This window comes from Armigeres subalbatus, unplaced genomic scaffold (assembly GCF_024139115.2).
Source record: "Armigeres subalbatus isolate Guangzhou_Male unplaced genomic scaffold, GZ_Asu_2 Contig137, whole genome shotgun sequence".
In the NCBI taxonomy this organism is placed as follows: domain Eukaryota; kingdom Metazoa; phylum Arthropoda; class Insecta; order Diptera; family Culicidae; genus Armigeres; species Armigeres subalbatus.
Window position 1 is genome coordinate 240987 of NW_026942143.1, and position 19922 is coordinate 260908.

At 40.2% G+C, this 19922-nt stretch overlaps 1 protein-coding gene across 1 annotated transcript in view; it reads left to right on the top strand.

Moving 5' to 3' along the window:
• LOC134202716 (axotactin-like) overlaps positions 1–19922 on the top strand; it is a 162791-nt gene that overhangs the window by 92475 nt on the left and 50394 nt on the right. The window contains 3 exon segments of the mRNA XM_062677724.1: positions 9683–9873; positions 10006–10179; positions 10783–11026. Coding sequence (XP_062533708.1) covers positions 9723–9873; positions 10006–10179; positions 10783–11026 — 569 coding nt within the window. The 5' untranslated portion in view covers positions 9683–9722.

Consider the following 19922-nt stretch of genomic DNA (forward strand, 5'->3'; position numbering starts at 1 on the left):
ATCAATTGTTGTGGAAATTATTTCTCCGGATATTTGTTTAGGCATTATTCCGAATTCCGAACTCCCCAACAAATTCCTCCCAGAATCTCTCTGGTAATTTCCACGGAAACATCTCCAGAATTTCCCCAAGAACTCACCTAGAAAACATAAATTTCACGGGAAATTCGCTTGAAATCTACTCCGAAATATCATAAGGAAAATACTCCGGAAATTCTCCCGCTTTTTCTTCAGATACTTCTTTAGGAATTCTCCAAGAATTCTGAATAAAACCTATAAGAATATCCGCGAGAAAACCCTTCAAAAGCACTTCCAGAAATATCTCTATATTTCTCTTGGAAATTTCTCTAGAATATTCCTCAAGGAACTTCTCCGGAAAATTCCTCTTACATAAAGAATTCACGACGGAATTTTGTGTGAATATCCGAAGGAGTTCATAAAAGATTTTGATGATCAATGCATGAAGTATTTCTTGAAGGAATTCCTTGTTTGAAACTCAGAAGAAATGTTTATATAAATTCTTGTATGAATTTCGTGTGCTTTCCCTACCAACATTTTTTTTTATTATAATCCGAAATTCTGATTCTCTGTACCTATAATACTTACCAAATTTTATTTCACCTTCAAAATATGTCACATCACATACCCCGAAAGTCTGCACAGCAGGCATTCAATTGGAGCTCCGAGGGTGTGTGCTAGGTATCCGATGCCGAGTGGATGAAGCAACTTTTTGCCGGAGGCTGGATTTTAAGCAGCAGCCAAAGTTCGGGTAAAAGCAACGGCCACTATTCCGAACTGGTTAGACACATAAATAACAGTGCTGAAAGGTGTTCCAAGCCATTATATGGGGTTCTGCACTCACAAGTTGTTGCTACAATCGGAGCAACAATGCGATTAGAAAGGATTTCCAGCTCAAGTCGAGTCCCGGCTCCTCGGTTCAGGGGTGGACAGGTGGGAGTTGCAAGTAGCAAATCGTATCGGGCAATCCCCTCGAGGAGAAAACGAGTAGGGCATAGTCACTCCAACTGCACACTCAAAATTATGAACCTTCATTATGTGGTCTCAAATTTATAAAAGTTTTATGAAGTTTGTGAAATTCAACAAACATGTAATTGATATATTACAGTATCCATTTTATCAAATTTAATAGAGGTTTTATGGATGTTTTTCGTAGCGTGTATTCTTGAAATGAAAAGAGCACTCTCATAGTCCTACAATGTATCGCAATTGTCTGGAGTAGTGCAATTTTTATTGTACCACCTGTTCTACAACAGAAATGAAACTGTTTGAACAGAGCAGAGAACAAACCCCGCAAAAAGGTAAGCTGATTGCAATCAGACGCAGTTTGAATATGAAATAAGAATTGATTCGAAACATGAATGAAGGGTCGGTAGAATACGGTCGATTCACCTTTATTTTCGTTCTCGGATTTTTGTCGCTATTGGTTTTCATTGGCATCGGAGACGGAGTTCAACATTGAAGATCCTATGTATGCTCATGCCCTGACCTCGAAAACTGCCTCAGTTTCGTTTGCTATAATGTGAGCGACATTAATTTTCCACGTAGAACTAGAAACTTTCAAAGCGAAATTATAAATTGCTGCGACGCAGAAAAGCTGCAATAATAAAAATGACAGTTGTGCGTGGCTTCCGTTCTGAATGGGGTGCTCTTGAAAACGCGAGTGCATTTAGTTTTGGATTCCGGGAGGCTTGTCCGTAAGCTCCAACAAGTTTTTTTTTATCTAAATTACCAAAAAAAAAAATGAATGTCCCGCGAATATTCAAAGGAATGTTGTGTTAAAATTCCGAAGAACTTCCTGTGGAAATTTGAAGTTCTTCGGAATTTCAATGCAAAAATCCTTTGAACTTCTATTTTTTATGCTCGCGGAGGCAATTTAATCAATTCCAAAAATAATCAGGAATCTTTGCGGATATGATCATGATTCGAGAAACTTTCTTCGATTTTCAAGGCAAATATGGTAAGACACCCAGGAATCGCCTACACTCCAGTTTTCGCCTACCTATTTTAAAATCTTTATTTCAAAAAAACTAGTTGTTGGAAGCAGTTAATTTTTTTTTGTCTTTATTCCGAGGCTGGCTTGTCTCCGCGCAGTTAAATTTCAAGTTTATTCATAATTGTACGATAATTGTATAGTAAAACTTGAACTTGAACTGTTTTCAACTACTAGTTTTTGAGAAACAAAGATCTTAAAATAGGTGGGTAAAAACGGGGGCAAGGGTGTCTTACCCTATAGTTTTCCAATTTGTTTCTAAAAAATTACAAGAAGCTTTACATACAATTAGGAATCCTTGCGATTCTGGAACATATGTACAAGCTTCCAGCAGAGGTCGTAGCACCCAGAAATTTAGCACAGACTGAACACTTAACGTCTAGCATGAGACAACGGACAGGACATTTACACAACACCTAGTGGACCGGAGGAGAATTTTTCGCTTTACGAAAAAAATTTTCCTTACCGGGGTGGGAATCGAACCCACACTCCACAGCACATGCGCCTAGACTATTGACGTCGCTAACCGCACGACCACGAAGCCCACAAATTCCTTTGCAAAATCTATCCGAAAATCTTTCAGGCTTCGGATTTTTTTTTTCGATAAATCATTCTGAATTTTCTCTTCCTTCGAAAATTTCTTATAAGATAATTTAGAATATTACACCTTTATTTTTCCTTCGGAAAATCGTCTGGAAAAGCCTTCGTAAATTCATCCAGAAATTCCTTTGGAATAAAACCATATGAAATTTCTGCTGGAATTATCCCGGATATTTTTTTTCCAGAAATTTTTAAAAGAATAAAATAGGAGATCCTAAAATAACTTTCGGATGGGTTTCTAACGGAAATATCAAAAGAATTTTCAGATGAAAATTTCGAAGGAGCTCTTTTAAATAATTTCCCAAGGATTCCTTAAAGAATGTCTGAAGAAATTCCCAAGTTTCGGTAGGGATTTTCTGAGGAATTACTGGAAGCATTTGTTTGAGAGTAGCCTTCAATATATGTTGATTCATTTTTTTTAAACTGAAGGAGTTTCTAATTGAATTTCTGCAGGAAATCTAAAGGTAATTTTCAAAGGAATTCATATAGAAACTCATAAAACTCATGTTTTTTTTATCTTTTTCCGACGTTTCGGTCCATTTGGTGCCTTTTTCAAGGGGTCCATTTGTTAAAGATTCTTCGTCAAATGTGTTTCTGTGTAACGTATAATGTCATGTGAATCAAATGGTTCAAATTTGGTCCGAATGAATTGTGCAACGAACGATTTGGTTGTTTTTTTGTTATCCGAAATTCGGTGTCTGGACTTGCTAATTTCCACCATTTGATTCACATGACATTGTAGGTTACACAGAAACACATTTGACAAAGAAAAAGGCCCTAAATTAACCGAAACGTCGGGAAAAGAATAAAAACGTAGTTTTCGATTCCCTCCAAAACTGCGAAGCCAAATATTTCCCAAATAAGCTGTAGGAATTTCTTCAGAAATTCTTCTGGAAAATCCTTCTGAAGGTCCTTCAGGAATACCTACGCAAATTGTTTTAGGAATACCTTCTGAAACTCCTTTAGTCCTTCCGATATTTCTTTAGTAATGCCTTCGGAAATACCTTCAGGAGTTTCTTCAAAAATTGATTTAAGAATTTCTTTGGAATATATTTTAAGGATTCTGCTAGTACTTTCTCAATTAAACCCTTCGGGAACACTAGCAAGAAATTCTTAGAATACCTTCGAAATTTCACTCAGGAATTTCTTCAGATCTCCAGGAATTCTTTCGAAAATTCTTATAGGAATTCCTTCGGTCATTCCTCCATTTTTTTAGCAAATCTTCTAGGGATTTCTTTAGATCTACGAAATTGCCTTAGAACATTCTTTCGAGAATCTCTTATAAAATCCTTAAGAAATTCTTTCAGGAATCCTTGGGAAATTTCATTTGTAAATTTGGGAATTACTTCTTTAGAATTTTCTATTTCATTCTTTAGAAATTTTCCGGAAGAATTCTTTCAACGAATTTTCCGGTATAATTCCTGGAGGAATTTTGAAAGGAATATTACATTGTTTTCCTGGAGGAATTTCAGGAGAAATTGATTAAGGCCTTTTGAGAGGTTTTGCCCCTAGTAGCACACGTATTCCACATAGGTTACTGCTACTCATATATGGCTTGATTCAATCACAATCAAGTTGTGTTACGGACTACATCGACAAAGTACCGATAATGAATTATTCATAAGCTCTCTCCGTGTACATGATGCAACAAACACACTGCTGCAGGGTCAAAGCCTACCGATATCGCTTGGAAATTATTCCGAGGATGTAATTTTCTTGAAAAGAAGACGAAAACCAACATGACACCACAAAATGCCACGGTTGGTTTCCGGTCGAAAGTCAGTCAGTCAGTACGGTAGGCATCCTCGCGGCAGTACACATCTGCACCGATCAAGTTTCGCGAAGCAGAAACGGGTGAAAATAAAACCCCAAACGAACGGAATCTGGCCGAAGACAGAAAAACACCGGCCTAGCAAGTGTACCTCCACGTTGGAAACAAGCGTCAAACAAATCGGATTCTTCTACCGCATGGAAACGCAAAAGTGAATTCCAATCGGAAACTCTTGCAAGGCGGCAGGAAACAAAAGCGCGAGGATTGCTCTAAGACGGTCGAGTTAGGACACATAAAATCATCACCATCAACAACGCCCAAAGAAGCCTTCTAAAAATAAGGCTTCTTTAACAGATATTATCTACCGTACTGACACCGGATTTGAAGTAAATAGTGCCCTCACGTCGTTCGAGGCATCGGGCAGTAGATCGACGTGCAGCGGCCCACGCGAGAACAGCAGGAGAAGGCAAAAAACGCCTCCACGTCGTTCGAGGCAGCGGGCAGTAGACCGACGTGGAGTGGCACGCGTGCAGGATCGACATTTCAGCGTCCTATTTCGTCAGATGGTGACAACGAGGACAAATAGGAGAAACGTAAGCAAGTCATCGTAGTTAGGGCACGGAGCCGAGCGAATGATTAGCCACAAAGTGGCGTTCTGAAAGATCGCGTTATCGAACGCATTCCTGCATGCTGAAACCCCTTCGCACGTATGCGGAGAACTCTCAACGGGGCCCCGTTCATCGACAGCAGTACAGCAGAGCATCAGTCGTGCAAAAAAGGTACCTTAGTTTTAAGTAACTTAAGAATGAGCACTCGTAAAGAATGTATTTGTAACAATGCATATGTTATGGTAATATTTAGTTAACCGTGTCCCATTGACTGCACGAGTACCTTATGAACCAGTACAAATTTCTTAGCCGGGCATGAACTTAGAATGCAATAGGTCTCGACCACTCAATAGGCATTCCTGTGTGCAATGTCAACATTTAAGCGATAAATAAATTTAGTTACAAATGATAATAAGAAATCCGTTATAGTTGCTGCAACCATTTTCGTCTGACTTGTGCTGCTCGCGACGGAAGAATATTCAAATGAACTACTGAAGAAATTTTATGAACAATTCCTGTAGGAGTACCTGAAAGAACTTCTGAAGGACTTTGACAAAATAAGCTGAATTTTAAACCACAAAAAAATGTATTTCAGGAGGAATTTCTGAATGTATTCTTGAATAAATTAATAGAGAATCACCCAAATAAATTTTCGAAAATATTTTTCCAACGAATCTGTGGAAAAAATTGCTAAGGAGCTATTAAAGTCATCCACGAAAAAAAATCCAATGGAATTTTCAAAAAAATACCTACTGCAATTTTTATATAAAATCCTAGATTAATACAGGGATTCATTCGGAAATTACTTCAGAAACTTTCACAAGAATTCCGTATAAGACATCTGAAGGAATTCCTGAAGGATTTTCTGGGTTTATCTGGGAAGTAATTTCCGGGGGATTTTCTGGGGAGACTTCAAGAGGAAAATTTTGTCCAAGACTTGTAGGAAGAATTCTTGCAGGAGAAATTTCCGAGATAATAAAATTTCTGTTAGTAATCGAAGGAATACTTGAAAAATATTTTCAAACGAGTTTCTCTAGGAATTTCTGAAAGTACGCTTGATTTTTTTTTTGTGGAAAATCTTGGTGATATTTCCTGAAGAATTATTCACAAAAAAATGACAGTAGATAATTCCCCAGAAATTCTTGAGAAATCTGGAATTGCTTGCTAGAAAATCGTAATTACAGTCAATACATTATCACACAGGAATTAGTTGATTAACCAGCAAATGATAAACGATCATGTATTGCTGTCAGGAATAAAAAACAAATATGCGGAAAAGCTATTTGAAATGATACAATTATTAGCGTTGACGAACAAAAATAAAATACAGTAATCTTTCGCTAACTCGATGCTCGATATTTTCCCTTACTCGATAAAATTCAAAGTCCCTTAAATCTACCATACTGCGATCCCTCCGTAAATCGAAATCTCCCTTACTGGATTTAATTTCTCAATGCATTTTCACCTCGCTAACTCGATGTTGTCAGGATCAGTTTACATGCACGATATAGTTAAAAGTTGGAAGTGAAAAGTGATAGGCGAGAAGTAAGACATGAGAAGTGAGAAAATAAAGGTTAGAGCTGAGAAATGACGAGTGAGATGTGAAAAGTTAGAAGTGAGAAGCGATAAATTCTAAGTAAGAAGTGCAAAATGAGAAATGAGAAATGACAAGTGTGGAGTGCGAAGTGAAAAGTTAGAAGGAGAAATTCGGAGTGAAAAGAGAGTAGAGAGAAATGAAAAGTAACAAATGAAAAGTGAGAAGTAAAAGTAAGAAGTGAATAATGAAAAGTGAGAAGTGAAAAGAAAAAAGTGAAAAGTGATACTACCCTCATGTCAGGTCTGATTAGCGTAGTAGAGAATACTCCAGCCGACCTTGAGATCAAAAAAGGTTCTCTAGTTGTGAGACCCAGCCTCACCCGGCAGGCCGTTTCTTAGTCAAGCTTGCCGAGGCCTTTGTCCTGGAAGTCTACGTGCTGCCCATCCTAGCAATTACAACTATTCATTTCGATCATCTCATGTTTCACTTCACTTAATAAGAAAACAAATTTCAACTATCTGACCAAACGTCATCCGGCTAAATATGAATGTGTATTCTATCTCGATACCTCCCTAACTCGATGGTTTCTTCAATATCGAGTAAGGGAGAGTTCACTGCATTCATTTATTATATGTGCATGCTTTTATTTTTTTTTATAATTCAGGAGTTTTGAAATAAGTGAAAAACATTTTGGAGCAAAAAAGCCTTTTGTATCTGAACTTGCAACAGGGTCCTCATTTCACAATATCCGGCTGGAATTTAAAAAAATAATCTATTCATAACAATTTTAACAATTTTCTGCCACTCCATCAAAACTACACAAAAGTCAAGTACTTCATGTAAAAGAGTACTTACTAAATATAATATTGCACTGCATTGCCAATATATTTCTCAATTTCACTATATACTGCTGTAGTTTGAGTCTAACAACACGTCACAAGTAAAAATACGTCACAGGAAGAACGAGTGACATTTCTAATTGAAATTTCAAAAGGATTGCTGATTTTCAGCAATCACAATGTCTTGTGACCATATGCTGATTTTAAATAAACCACTGAACGACGTACTGAAATTCAGAAAACTTCTAAAAGGAATGCTGTAAATCAGCAAACCATTACTTTGCTGGTGTGTAGTGGCCTTTTCAATTATAGACGATAAAATACAATTAAAATTTCGTTACATTTAAACTGCCTGACATTTTTTAAATTAATTTATCGCTTGACACCCCCAGCACCAATGAATCGATTACGCCAAAAATGCTGGTGCCCCACCTTTACCAGAACTCTGGCGCCGCCAGTGTAAACAAGACAAAGATTGTAGCTTCGGATACCTTTGCTCTGATGTCCGAAACATGTCGAGTACAGAACTCTCAAACCGTGTGTTTTTTTCATCCTCCATATCCCAGCCAGCAAAAGATGTTTTGGACAGTGGCGACAGCGACCATCTTCATCTTGTAATCTTGTAATATCTTTTGGCTTCCCCTTTAGGATGACCACCAAACGCCGTTGACAGCCCCAGTTTCATCGATGGGCATTTGTGTTAGGAACCACCGCCACCGGGGGCTTAGACTGGCTTCGTGGTGAGTGCTTCTTTTTTCCTCCAGTTTGATTCGGTAATGGTTGCAGCGGAACACTATCAGCAGCGGTTGCAGTCGTCGGAGGTGATTGCTGTAGAAAATTCATTCGCAACGATGGCGACGGTAGCGTATCAAGAGAGTCTGAGATTTTGAAGTAAAATACCAATGTACTTAAGACACAAGTAATATTACAAAATAATATAGGGGAACTGTTCCGTTTTCCATCTCACTGGAAATAGGAGCTATGGGATGAAGTGCCGAACCGTTCCCCTACATTACATACAGCAACGTTCTCTATTGAAAATAGGCAAATAGGACTATGAGTTCAAAAGCTATATAAAGTTTTATATAAAATGTCTCGCTTCAGACGACCATGGAGAACTCTGGGAAATATCTAGACGCATATACATTTTTCAAATTCTAAAAACATTATTACTGAATTTCAAAATATTATAGGAGGAATACTGTGAAAACCACATGAACTACATGTACCTTGTTCATGTACACCGCTGAATAATTATTGACCATTATCTGAAGCTAACCGTCCATTAAACAGCTCAACTTTCGAATCTTAATTATTTCTTACTTATTGTTCTCTAAACACGATTTTTCGTCAAAGGTGCTGTGGATCCAGGCTACGGCAAAGGGTACCAATCAAGAAAAAGATTGAGAACCTCTGTCCAGTCAAATGAATCTCACATTTGAGTAGACGCCTGCGAAGCCACGCCAATCAAGTAGTTAGATTAAATAGAATTTTACTATAAACTTATATTACAGCCTGATGAATAGATTTTCTCTCCGATTAAAACCAGTGTCGAAATCATCTATCATGCTGAATGAATAAATATGCCAAATAAGCTGTCCGGCCGAATAAATCAATTATGCTGATAAAACGGCTGTTATTCAACCATTCCAGTTCACTGGCCAGATATGTCAGCTGACTTAATTTACTGGCCTGATTATTTGCCTTGTCATGACTAGTGGAATAAGTGCGATTGATTAAATAGTCGAAATTGGTGGAATGAACAAAACTTTTCGAAATAGTTATGAGTTGAGTACGTCTGGCCACGTCTTCCCTCAGATAAGAAGTAACCCGAGCTCCTACGCTGCATCCCGCGAATTAAAATGCTAAAGTAAGATTATCAACTGATCATTATTTTTTATTCTGCTGGCAGCCTAATATCTGACGAATGACTGTTATCGACGCCAAGACAACAAGTCCCATACCATAACTCTACAAAGCCCTGGATAGTCGATAAAATTTCCGAAATTCGAAACAAATCACCACTGGCATGCTTTTGGTATGCTCTGCAGCCGCGCATATTACCGCATACTAAAGGCCTCTAAAACAGTACTGTGTTTTCAATAACATATCTTTTAAACGTTAACCGAAGCCGAATTTTTTTTTTACAGTTTTAGGGAAATCTTACTTTAAAACGCACTAGGTATATTCTATTGAAATTCAATTTTTTTAGCTGTTGTACATTATTGTTTAAATACTGCCTTAATAAAAGATATCTTTACAAACATAAAACAATAATCATTCTAAAATGAAATCCTTGCTTTTTGCTTTCAATTTCAGCTCGGTCTAAACCAACCTCAAACTAGTCAATTACCAAAGAATGCACCAAACCCATCATGTCGCTGCCTCAGGTCCTTGCCGAACGTCAGTCATTGCCATCGCAGTTGCCGTCATCAGTATTCTCGCACTTCCGCACACGGCATCGGCCATCCCAACGATCTCCGAATCGCCCAAGGAAGGAATAGTGTATCGTATGAAGTTTTGATTCCCATTCTGCATTCTGGATTCTAGCGCTAGATTGTTTTTTTTTTGCTTTTGAATATCACGTCTCCAGTGGACCGATTCCGATTCTAATCTTTTGATGTTTTCTTCCGACAATGCAGAAAAATGCACGGGTCCAGCGGATCCGGGTCCCTGCCAGGGCGTCCAGAATCGATACCGATTCGATCAGACAGCCAACAATTGCACTCAGTTCACCTGGGGCGGCTGCGGAGGCAATCTGCAGAACAATTTCGAAACGTACGAGGTCTGCATGCAGCAGTGCACTAATGAGACACGTGAGTATCCAGCCACTGTAGTAACTGTCTTTCGTCGGAATACGGCCAATGTGCGGACGACCAATATGCGAACGGTCAACTGGGATGTTTTTCCCGGAAGGAGGCTTTTCAATTCGACTTTTCACCAGGGAGCGTGTGAGTTCCAGGAATGGAACCGGAACCGGTTGCACACAGTGGTTTCAAATTAAATGTCTGTAGGTTTTTTGAAGCGAGCTTTGTGTCAATTCAGAATCGAAATAAATTATATTAAATTTAAAAGTTCAAATTTAAATGAACGGTTTGTTTTTGATGAAGAAAAAAGTCTATAATCAGAAAATTTCCGAAGTGCATATTACAAATCTTTTTATCTGTGAAACCAATTTAAGAATAATTTGTTTCTACTTCTTGAAATCCAAAATGTTCAAATTCGAAATTCATCATGCCTTTGCTTTGATTAAGACCAATTTTCAACCACTGTCACAGCCGGAGAATTATTAGCTTTGCGTAACTTCGTAATGCTCTGGCCTCCCGCATCTGTCTTGTTCCGACGAAGCCGACCTGAAAGCACACAACCCTCCTCCGCAACCAAGCACAACTCTCATCAATTTCTAATGCACGCAACAGAAACGCAGCCTCCGGTGCAGCAGCTAACAACGACCGACAGCCCGTCCACAACGGTGCAAACCCAGACGCAGGAAGTACTGTCGCAGCGATACTCATCGAGCAGCACGCTGGCGCCGGTCCCGGACGAACTACGGGGCTCGGAGCTCACGTTCAAGGAGACCGGCTACGAGAAAACGTTCATGTTCGCCAAGAACAACACGTTCATCCAGATGGACGGCGAAACAATACAAACATTTCAATTAAGGTAAATATGGGCGGGTGCTGGGTCCGATGGCGTTGGAATTGGGGGAGGTACGAACGGCTTGTAATGGGTTGTTTCCGCAGGAATGGGCATATTCATGCACTGATGGACCGGTAGCAACAACGTCGGCCAACAACGGTGCATAATTTAGCTATCTACGACCAAGAGCAAGGTTCTTCTGGAGTGCTCCCTCGGGATAGGATTTTCAACAATTGAACACTATGTCGATATCGATTTTGACTTTGAATAATCTCTTCGCTTATCGTTCGATGTCTAAGAAGGAATAGACCAATAAAACATTATTTGGGGTTTTCCATGATCTTTGATCATTTTACTTGGTATAATTTCAATAAATTATCATATGATTCTAATATACTATGTTTGTTAAATTCATGTAACTTTATTTATGTAGCCGAATTTTCCACACAGGTTCGAAGTGACACGCGAATGCCCTTCGTTTTACTTTCATCTCTCTTCTAATGAGCGATTAGTAGTATTTTGTCTCAATAAAAAAAAATAAAAAAATAGTTTTGTTTGAAGGGGCGTTTCATTTTGTCTCAATTAAGAGTTTGGAAGTTTTTGTCTCGGTTAAGAGCAAATTTTGTTTTGTCTCATTTAAGAGCTTTGTTTTGTCCCGTGTATGGAGGAACAGCCCGTTTTACCTCGTATGGAAGCAGACTGCCCCGTAGTCTCTGGTTGAATTGAACGAGGTAGTCTGCTTCCATACGAGGTAAAACGGCCTGTTCCTCCGTACACGGGACCATATATAACAATCGACACAGTTCGACGAATTGAGGTGATGTCTGTATGTGTGTATGTATGTAAGCATGTGTATGTGTGAATGTGAGAACACTTTTTTGTACTTAGCCTCATCCGATTTGCTTGCAACATGATTTGTGATTTGTGAAATGATTTAAGTGTGTAATCATTTCAACCCAAAATGGCTACGCTTTGAGAATTTAATCAACATTTTTATTTGTGTCGAAACACTGGACAAATAAAAATCTAGTTTCAATCCACATAGACTGCGTAGTCGTTTTACATTGAAAAGTTTCAATTATCCAAAGGCAGCAAAATAATATTTCATAAAAAACTAGGAAGAAGTTTTCCATAGAAAATAGGAAATTTCCTATAAAGAAATCAAGAAATCAAATCAAATAAAAATAAAGTTTCCACAAATAATGCATTAATTTCCATAAACAAATGAGATTTTTTTACAAAACAAAAATAAATAAGCATTTTTGAAGGCAAAATTTGCAATTATAAAAGAAGAATTTTCCAAAAAGATTTTCCATTGAAAAAAAAACACCAAATTTCCATAAATAAATCAATATTAGCAATAAACAATTACAACATTTTACACAAAATAAATATTTTTTCCATAAAAAATTTAAAACTTTTCTCAAAATTATCAATACCAAGAATTATAAAAAAAACCCAGATTAATCCACCTACCGGTGATGGTGCCTTTCTCGTGCATTATAAAAATAGTATTTTGGCCATTACTCTTGAGCCCATAGTCCGATCTGGCCAATTTTCAATAGAAAACAATGGGAGAGTATTCTGCGTCGAATGTTGCGAGTAAATCGGTTAAGGATAAGTGCCTGAAAAATGAGTGACATTTTGCTACTCGACTTTTTTATAAAAAATATATATGGTATTTAAGCCATAACTTCCGAGCCCATAGTCCGATCTAGCCAATTTTCAATAGAAAACAATGGTAAAGTATTTTGCGTCAAATTCAACTTGTTGCGAGTAAATCGGTTAATGATAAGTACCTAAAACATGAGAGACATTTTTTTGGGTGGATGCGCACAGACACACACACATACACACAGACAGCACCTCAATTCGTCGAGTCGATCGGTATATAACACTATGGGTCTCCGGGCCTTCTATAAAAAGTTTGTTTTTGGAGCGATCATATAGCCTGTACGTATACTTAGTATACGAGAAAGGCAATAAAAAAATCATCATATAAAATGCAAAAAATAAATAAAATTGATTGAATTCTCCATAAACTCTTTTAAAGAATGGGTCATCTATGGAAAAAAGCTCAGTTTTATTGCTTTTCTATAGTTTCTTATGGAAATTTTCATATTTTTTATTGATTTTTTTGTAGAAAGTTTTTAATTTTTTGTGGAAAAAGAAATTTATTTTGCGGAAATTTTTTACATAGTTTATTGCTAATAATGATTTATGCATGGAAATTTTGTAAATTTTTTTGACACTTGATTTTTTTATTGAATATTCTTTTTTTATAAATGCAAGTTTTGCTTTTAAAAGTGATAATTTATTTTTGTTTCGTGGAAAATTTTCAATTGCTTCTTTTTTTTTACTAATTTTATTTGCTAATTATCTAATACAGCGGTTCTCAACCTTTTCTCTGAAAGGTACCCCTTCGAACTTTTGCATTCTTGGAGGTACCCCCTCATTATAAGTTTAACTTATGAGATATATGAAAAACGGACCTAAAACTTTCCAATTCAAAATAAGTTTATACAACAAGCTTCCTACAAGACGTTGGTAACTTTTGAAGGCTTCCGAGCCTCTTGAAAGGAAGCTTCCGAGCCTCTTAAAAGGAGGCTTCCGAGCCTCTTGAAAGGAGGCTTCCAAGCCTCTTGAGAGGAGGCTTCAGAGCCTCTTGAAAGGAGGCTTCCGAGCCTCTTGAAAAGAGGCTTCCGAGCCTCTTGAAAAGAGGCTTCCGAGCTTCTTGAAAGGAGGCTTCCAGGCCTCTTGAAGGAGGCTTGCTTCCAGGCTTCTTGAAAGGAGGCTTCCAGGCCTCTTGAAAGGAGGCTTCCAGGCCTCTTGGAAGGAGGCTCTGAGGCCTCTTGGAAGGAGGCTTCGAGCCTCTTGGAGGAGGCTTCAGGCCTCTTGGAAGGAGGCTTCCAGGCCTCTTGAAGGAGGCTCTGAGCCTCTTGAAGGAGGCTTCCGAGCCTCTTGGAAGGAGGCTTCCAGGCCTCTTGGAAGGAGGCTTCCGAGCCTCTTGGAGGAGGCTTCCAGGCCTCTTGGAGGAGGCTTCCGAGCCTCTTGGAGGCTTCCGAGGCCTCTTGGAGGAGGCTTCCAGGCCTCTTGGAAGGAGGCTTCCGAGGCCTCTTGGAAGGAGGCTTCCGAGCCTCTTGGAGGAGGCTTCCGGGCCTCTTGGAAGGAGGCTTCCGGGCCTCTTGGAGGAGGCTTGAGCCTCTTGGAGGGCTTCCAGGCCTCTTGGAAGGAGGCTTCCAGGCCTCTTGGAAGGAGGCTTCGAGGCCTCTTGGAAGGAGGCTTCCAGGCCTCTTGGAAGGAGGCTTCCAGGCCTCTTGGAGGAGGCTTCCGAGCCTCTTGGAAGGAGGCTTCCAGGCCTCTTGGAAGGAGGCTTGAGGCCTCTTGAAGGAGGCTTCCAGCCTCTTGGAAGGAGGCTTCTGAGGCCTCTTGAAGGAGGCTTCCAGGCCTCTTGGAAGGAGGCTTCCGGGCCTCTTGGAAGGGAGGCTTCTGAGCCTCTTGGAAGGAGGCTTCCGGAGCCTCTTGGAAGGAGGCTTGAGGCCTCTTGGAAGGAGGCTTCCGAGGCCTCTTGGAGGAGGCTTCCGGGCCTCTTGGAGGAGGCTTCCAGGCCTCTTGGAAGGAGGCTTGAGCCTCTTGGAAGGAGGCTGAGGCCTCTTGGAAGGAGGCTTCCAGGCCTCTTGGAGGAGGCTTCCGGGCCTCTTGGAGGAGGCTTCCGAGGCCTCTTGGAAGGAGGCTTTGAGCCTCTTGGAAGGAGGGCTTCCGAGCCTCTTGGAAGGAGGCTTCCGAGGCCTCTTGGAAGGAGGCTTCCGGGCCTCTTGGAAGGAGGCTTCCAGGCCTCTTGGAAGGAGGCTTCCAGGCCTCTTGGAAGGAGGCTTCCGAGCCTCTTGGAAGGAGGCTTCCGGGCCTCTTGGAAGGAGGCTTCCAGGCCTCTTGGAGGAGGCGAGGCCTCTTGGAAGGAGGCTTGAGGCCTCTTGGAGGAGGCTTCCGGGCCTCTTGGAAGGAGGCTTCCAGGCCTCTTGGAGGAGGCTTCCGGAGCCTCTTGGAAGGGAGGCTGAGCCTCTTGGAGGAGGCTTCCGGGCCTCTTGGAGGAGGCTTCCAGGCCTCTTGGAAGGAGGCTTCTGAGCCTCTTGAAGGAGGCTTCGAGCCTCTTGGAAGGAGGCTTCCGAGCCTCTTGGAAGGAGGCTTCCGAGCCTCTTGGAGGAGGCTTCCAGGCCTCTTGGAAGGAGGCTTCCCGCGCCCCTTGGAAGGAGGCTTCCGGGCCTCTTGGAAGGAGGCTTCCGAGCCTCTTGGAAGGAGGCTTCCAGGCCTCTTGGAAGGAGGCTTCCGAGGCCTCTTGGAAGGAGGCTTCCGGGCCTCTTGGAAGGAGGCTCTGAGCCTCTTGGAAGGAGGCTTCCAGGCCTCTTGGAAGGAGGCTTCCAGGCCTCTTGGAAGGAGGCTTCCGAGGCCTCTTGGAAGGAGGCTTCCTGAGCCTCTTGGAAGGAGGCTCTGAGGCCTCTTGGAAGGAGGCTTCCGAGGCCTCTTGGAGGAGGCTGAGGCCTCTTGGAAGGAGGCTCTGAGGCCTCTTGGAAGGAGGCTTCCGAGGCCTCTTGGAAGGAGGCTTCCGAGCCTCTTGGAAGGAGGCTTCCAGGCCTCTTGGAAGGAGGCTTCCGGGCCTCTTGGAAGGAGGCTTCCAGGCCTCTTGGAAGGAGGCTTCCGAGCCTCTTGGAGGAGGCTTCCGGGCCTCTTGGAAGGAGGCTTCTGAGCCTCTTGGAAGGAGGCTTCCTGAGCCTCTTGGAAGGAGGCTTCCAGGCCTCTTGGAAGGAGGCTTCCAGGCCTCTTGGAAGGAGGCTTCCAGGCCTCTTGGAGGAGGCTTCCAGGCCTCTTGGAGGAGGCTGAGGCCTCTTGGAAGGAGGCTGAGGCATCTTGAAGGAGGCTTCCGAGCCTCTTGAAGGAGGCTTCCAGGCCTCTTGAAAGGAGGCTCTGAGCCTCTTGAAAGGAGGCTTCTGAGGCCTCTTGAAGGAGGCTTCCAGGCCTCTTGAAGGAGGCTTCCAGGCCTCTTGAAAGGAGGCTTCCGGGCCTCTTGAAAGGAGGCTTCCAGGCCTCTTGAAAGGAGGCTTCTGAGCCTCTTGAAGGAGGCTGGGCCTCTTGAAGGAGGGCTTCCAGGCCTCTTGAAAGGGAGGCTTGAGGCCTCTTGAAAGGAGGCTTCCGAGCCTCTTGAAAGGAGGCTTCCGAGCCTCTTGAAAGGAGGCTTCCGAGCCTCTTGAAAGGAGGCTTCCGAGCCTCTTGAAAGGAGGCTTCCGAAGCTGTTGCAACGAAGCTACTGAGCTACTGAGCATTTCGTTGCTTTCCTAAATATAGGCTGCCGAACCTTAAATTACCAAATTTCAGTACAGATTATTTGTCCCATACAAAGTGCCATCCCGTCATACACTATGCTGATCGGAGTGGGCAGGATTCAGAAGTCTTTGGTTTACTAATCCTGCATCGTTCATAGAATAAAAATTGTAAAAAGTTTATCAATGAGTTTTTATTGAAACTGTAATACATCCGCCATTACGCTTTTGTGTCCGAGGTACCCCCTGGGACCAACGAAGGTACCCCCAGGGGTACATGTACCCCAGGTTGAGAACCGCTGATCTAATACATGCATTCATCTCTTAGACTAGGTGTTCCGTGTTTTCTTAACACTATCATCCTTATTTGCTATGTTACATTTTTAGTTATTATTAATACATTTCAATTGCCTCTGGCAGTTGGGATTTTTCCTCTGGTTGAATTGAACCATGTAAGAATTACAATGTTTTCAACTTAAACTAAACTTAACCTAATTTATACTCAGGGTATAAGGAGCTAATCGTTGCAATAGAAGATTGCAACGATTTTTATCTAAAATTGGAAATTACTTTGTTGGATATTTGTTGCAAATTCCCCATATTAGAAATTCTATGAAATTCATTGGTACTATACTACAGAGGCAACTTCAGAATCATTTTCAAAATTTTATTTTGAATCCTCTGTAGTGCCTTTTTTCTAGTATTGCAGCAACTAGTGCATATTGGCACAGCACACAACATGTCTGGTTTAAAAATTTGTTTGTAAATCAAATGTTTGTACTTAGGACAAAGTTAACACTTAATATTTTTTTTACATTTGGCTTGAAGGTCTTCAATGTGATTTTTAAAAGTAATTTTTCGGTCCAGCAGAAGTCCTAAATATTTGGCTTCCCTAGACCAATTAATTGGAACCCCATTCATAGTGACAATATGTCTGCTAGAAGGTTTCAATTTTCAAATAAGAAGTTCTCGGCTTATTTATATGGAAAAAGCTTTAGGCTGAGTTTTGGAAGCATTCGGGGAAATTTTCCATTTTTGCAAGTAAGTGGAGAAAATATCCAAACTTTTTTGCAGTCTACTACAAATGACACGAAGGCTTTGCCCTTTGGCTGAAAGGCCCGTGCCATCTGCAAACAAAGATTTTTGACACCCTGGTGGTAAATCAGGTAAGTCAGAAGTAAAAATGTTATACAATATGGGCCCCAGTATGCTGCCTTGGGGAACACCAGCTCTTACAGGTAATCTATCAGATTTAGAATTCTGATAGTTTACCTGCAGTGAGCGATCTGATAAATAATTTTGTATCAGTTTAATAATATACAGAGAAAAATTATTCATCAATTTTACAATCAAACCTTCATGCCAAACACTATCAAATGCTTTCTCTATATCAAGAAGAGCAACTCCAGTCGAATATCCTTCAGATTTGTTGAGCCGAATTAAGTTCGTAACTCTTAATAACTGATGAGTGGTTGAATGCCCATGGCGAAAACCAAATTGCTCATCAGCAAAAATAGAATTGTCATTAATATGAACCATCATTCTATTCAAAATAATCTTTTCAAACAGCTTGCTTGCGACTTCAGTCGAGTCAAGTACAAGACACTGAAGACGACCACACAGTTGTGGTCAAAATACGTATCTGCAAAGATAACGAAAATTAACTGGTGGAATTAAATGAACAGTACTTAATTCGTCTTAGACGGTTTGAAAACATTTGTTAAATAAATTAACCAAAAAATATGAAGACCTCTCAGGAAGCCTTTTAATAAGTATGTAGAAAATACTATCATCCCCCGGGGCTTTCATATTTTTAACTTATTTAGTAATAAATCTCACTTCATCCAAATAAGTTCCCAACGAAAGGTCAAAAACATTCTATTGATTGAGGATGTCTTTAAAGCTCCGTGTAACCTAATCCTCAATTGGACTAGTGAGACCTAGACTAAAATGATGGGCGCTCTCAAACTGCTGAGCAAGGTTTTGAGCCTTTTCGCCATCTGCTAATAAAATTTTATTTCCCTCTTTAAGCGCTGGAATTGGCGTTTGAGGTTTAATTTGTTAATTTCCATAGAGTTTCGAGGTTGTAGGACAAAAGGTCGAAGGTCAAAAAGTCAAAAAGTCGACAAAAGGTCGAAGGTCAAAAGGTCGAAGGGACAAAAGGTCGAAACAAAAAAAAACTGCGTCAAAAGGTCGAAGGACAAAAGGTCGAAATGAGAAAGACCCTTCTTTTTTCTTCCTTCTTTATTATTTTGTCTCCCTTTTAACATTTTTTTTCTTTATTTTTTTCTTTTTCCTTCTTCCTTCTTACTTCATATGCTTCTTTCCTTCCATTCTTCTTCCTTCTTTCTTCTTTCTTACTTCTTTCTTCCTTCCATATTTCATCTTCCTTATTTCTAACTTCTTTCTTCTCTCTTTCTTCCTTCTTCCTCCATTCTTTCTTTCTTTTTTCAGTTTTTCAGGAAACAGTTTTTCTTCCTTCTTTCTTTCTTCACTCTTTTTGGCTTCTTTCTTTCTTCCGTTTTTCTTCCTTCTTTCTTCTTTCTTCCTTCTTTTTTCCTTTTTCTTCCTTCTTTCTCCCTTCTTTTTTCCTTATTTTTTCCTTCTTTTTTCCTTCTTTTTTCCTTCTTTCTTCCTTCTTTCTTCCTTCTTTCTTCCTTCTTTCTTCCTTCTTTCTTCCTTTTTACTAACTTTACTTCTTTGTTTTTTATTTTCCCCATCTTTCTTTCGTCCTTGTGACTTGCTTCTTCTGTCTGCCTTTTTTTTTGTATCCTTGTGTCTTCCTTCCTTCTGCCTTCCTTCTTCTACTTTCCTTTCAACTTCTTTCTTCATTCTAACTTCTTTCTTCCTTCTTTTTTTCTTCTTCCTTTCTTCCACCTTTTTTCTTTCTTACTTATTTCTTTCTTCCGTCTTTCTTCATTTTTTCTTCCTCCGTTTTTCCTTCTTCCTTATTTTTTTCCTCTTTTCTTCCTTCTTTCTTTCTTCTCTCTTTCTTCATACTTTTTCTCTTCTTTCTTTCTTTCTTCTTGTTTCCTTTCTTATGCTTGTTTTTCTTATATTTCTTCCTTCTTTTTCCCTTCTTCATTCATTTATTCTTTTTTGCTTCTCTCTTCCTTGTTTCTTCTTTCATCCTTCCTCATTCCTTATTTTTTCCTTCTCCTTTTCTTCTTTCTTTTCACTTCTCACTACTCACTTCTCACTTCTAACTTCTCATTTCTCACTTATCAATTCTCACTTCTCACTTTTCACTTCTCATTTACCTATGCTCATTACTCTTTTCTTACGTCTCTCTTTTCACTACTCATTCCTTGTCTTTTTGTCCTTTCGACCTTTTGTCCTTCGACCTTTTGACCTTCGACGTTATGATACAAATTCGACCTTTTGACCCTTCGACCTTTTGTCCATTCGACCTTTTGACCCTTCGACCTTTTGTCCTTTCGACCTTTTGTCCTTCGACCTTTTGACCTTCGACCTTTTGACACAGATTCGAGTTTCGAACTGGGACCCAACTTTGTGACATTATTCTCAAAGTTGGTACCTATTTCTCTGAAAAGCGAAACGTTTTTAATCTCATTTTGCAAATCTCGCCAAATTACTGGGAAAAGTGG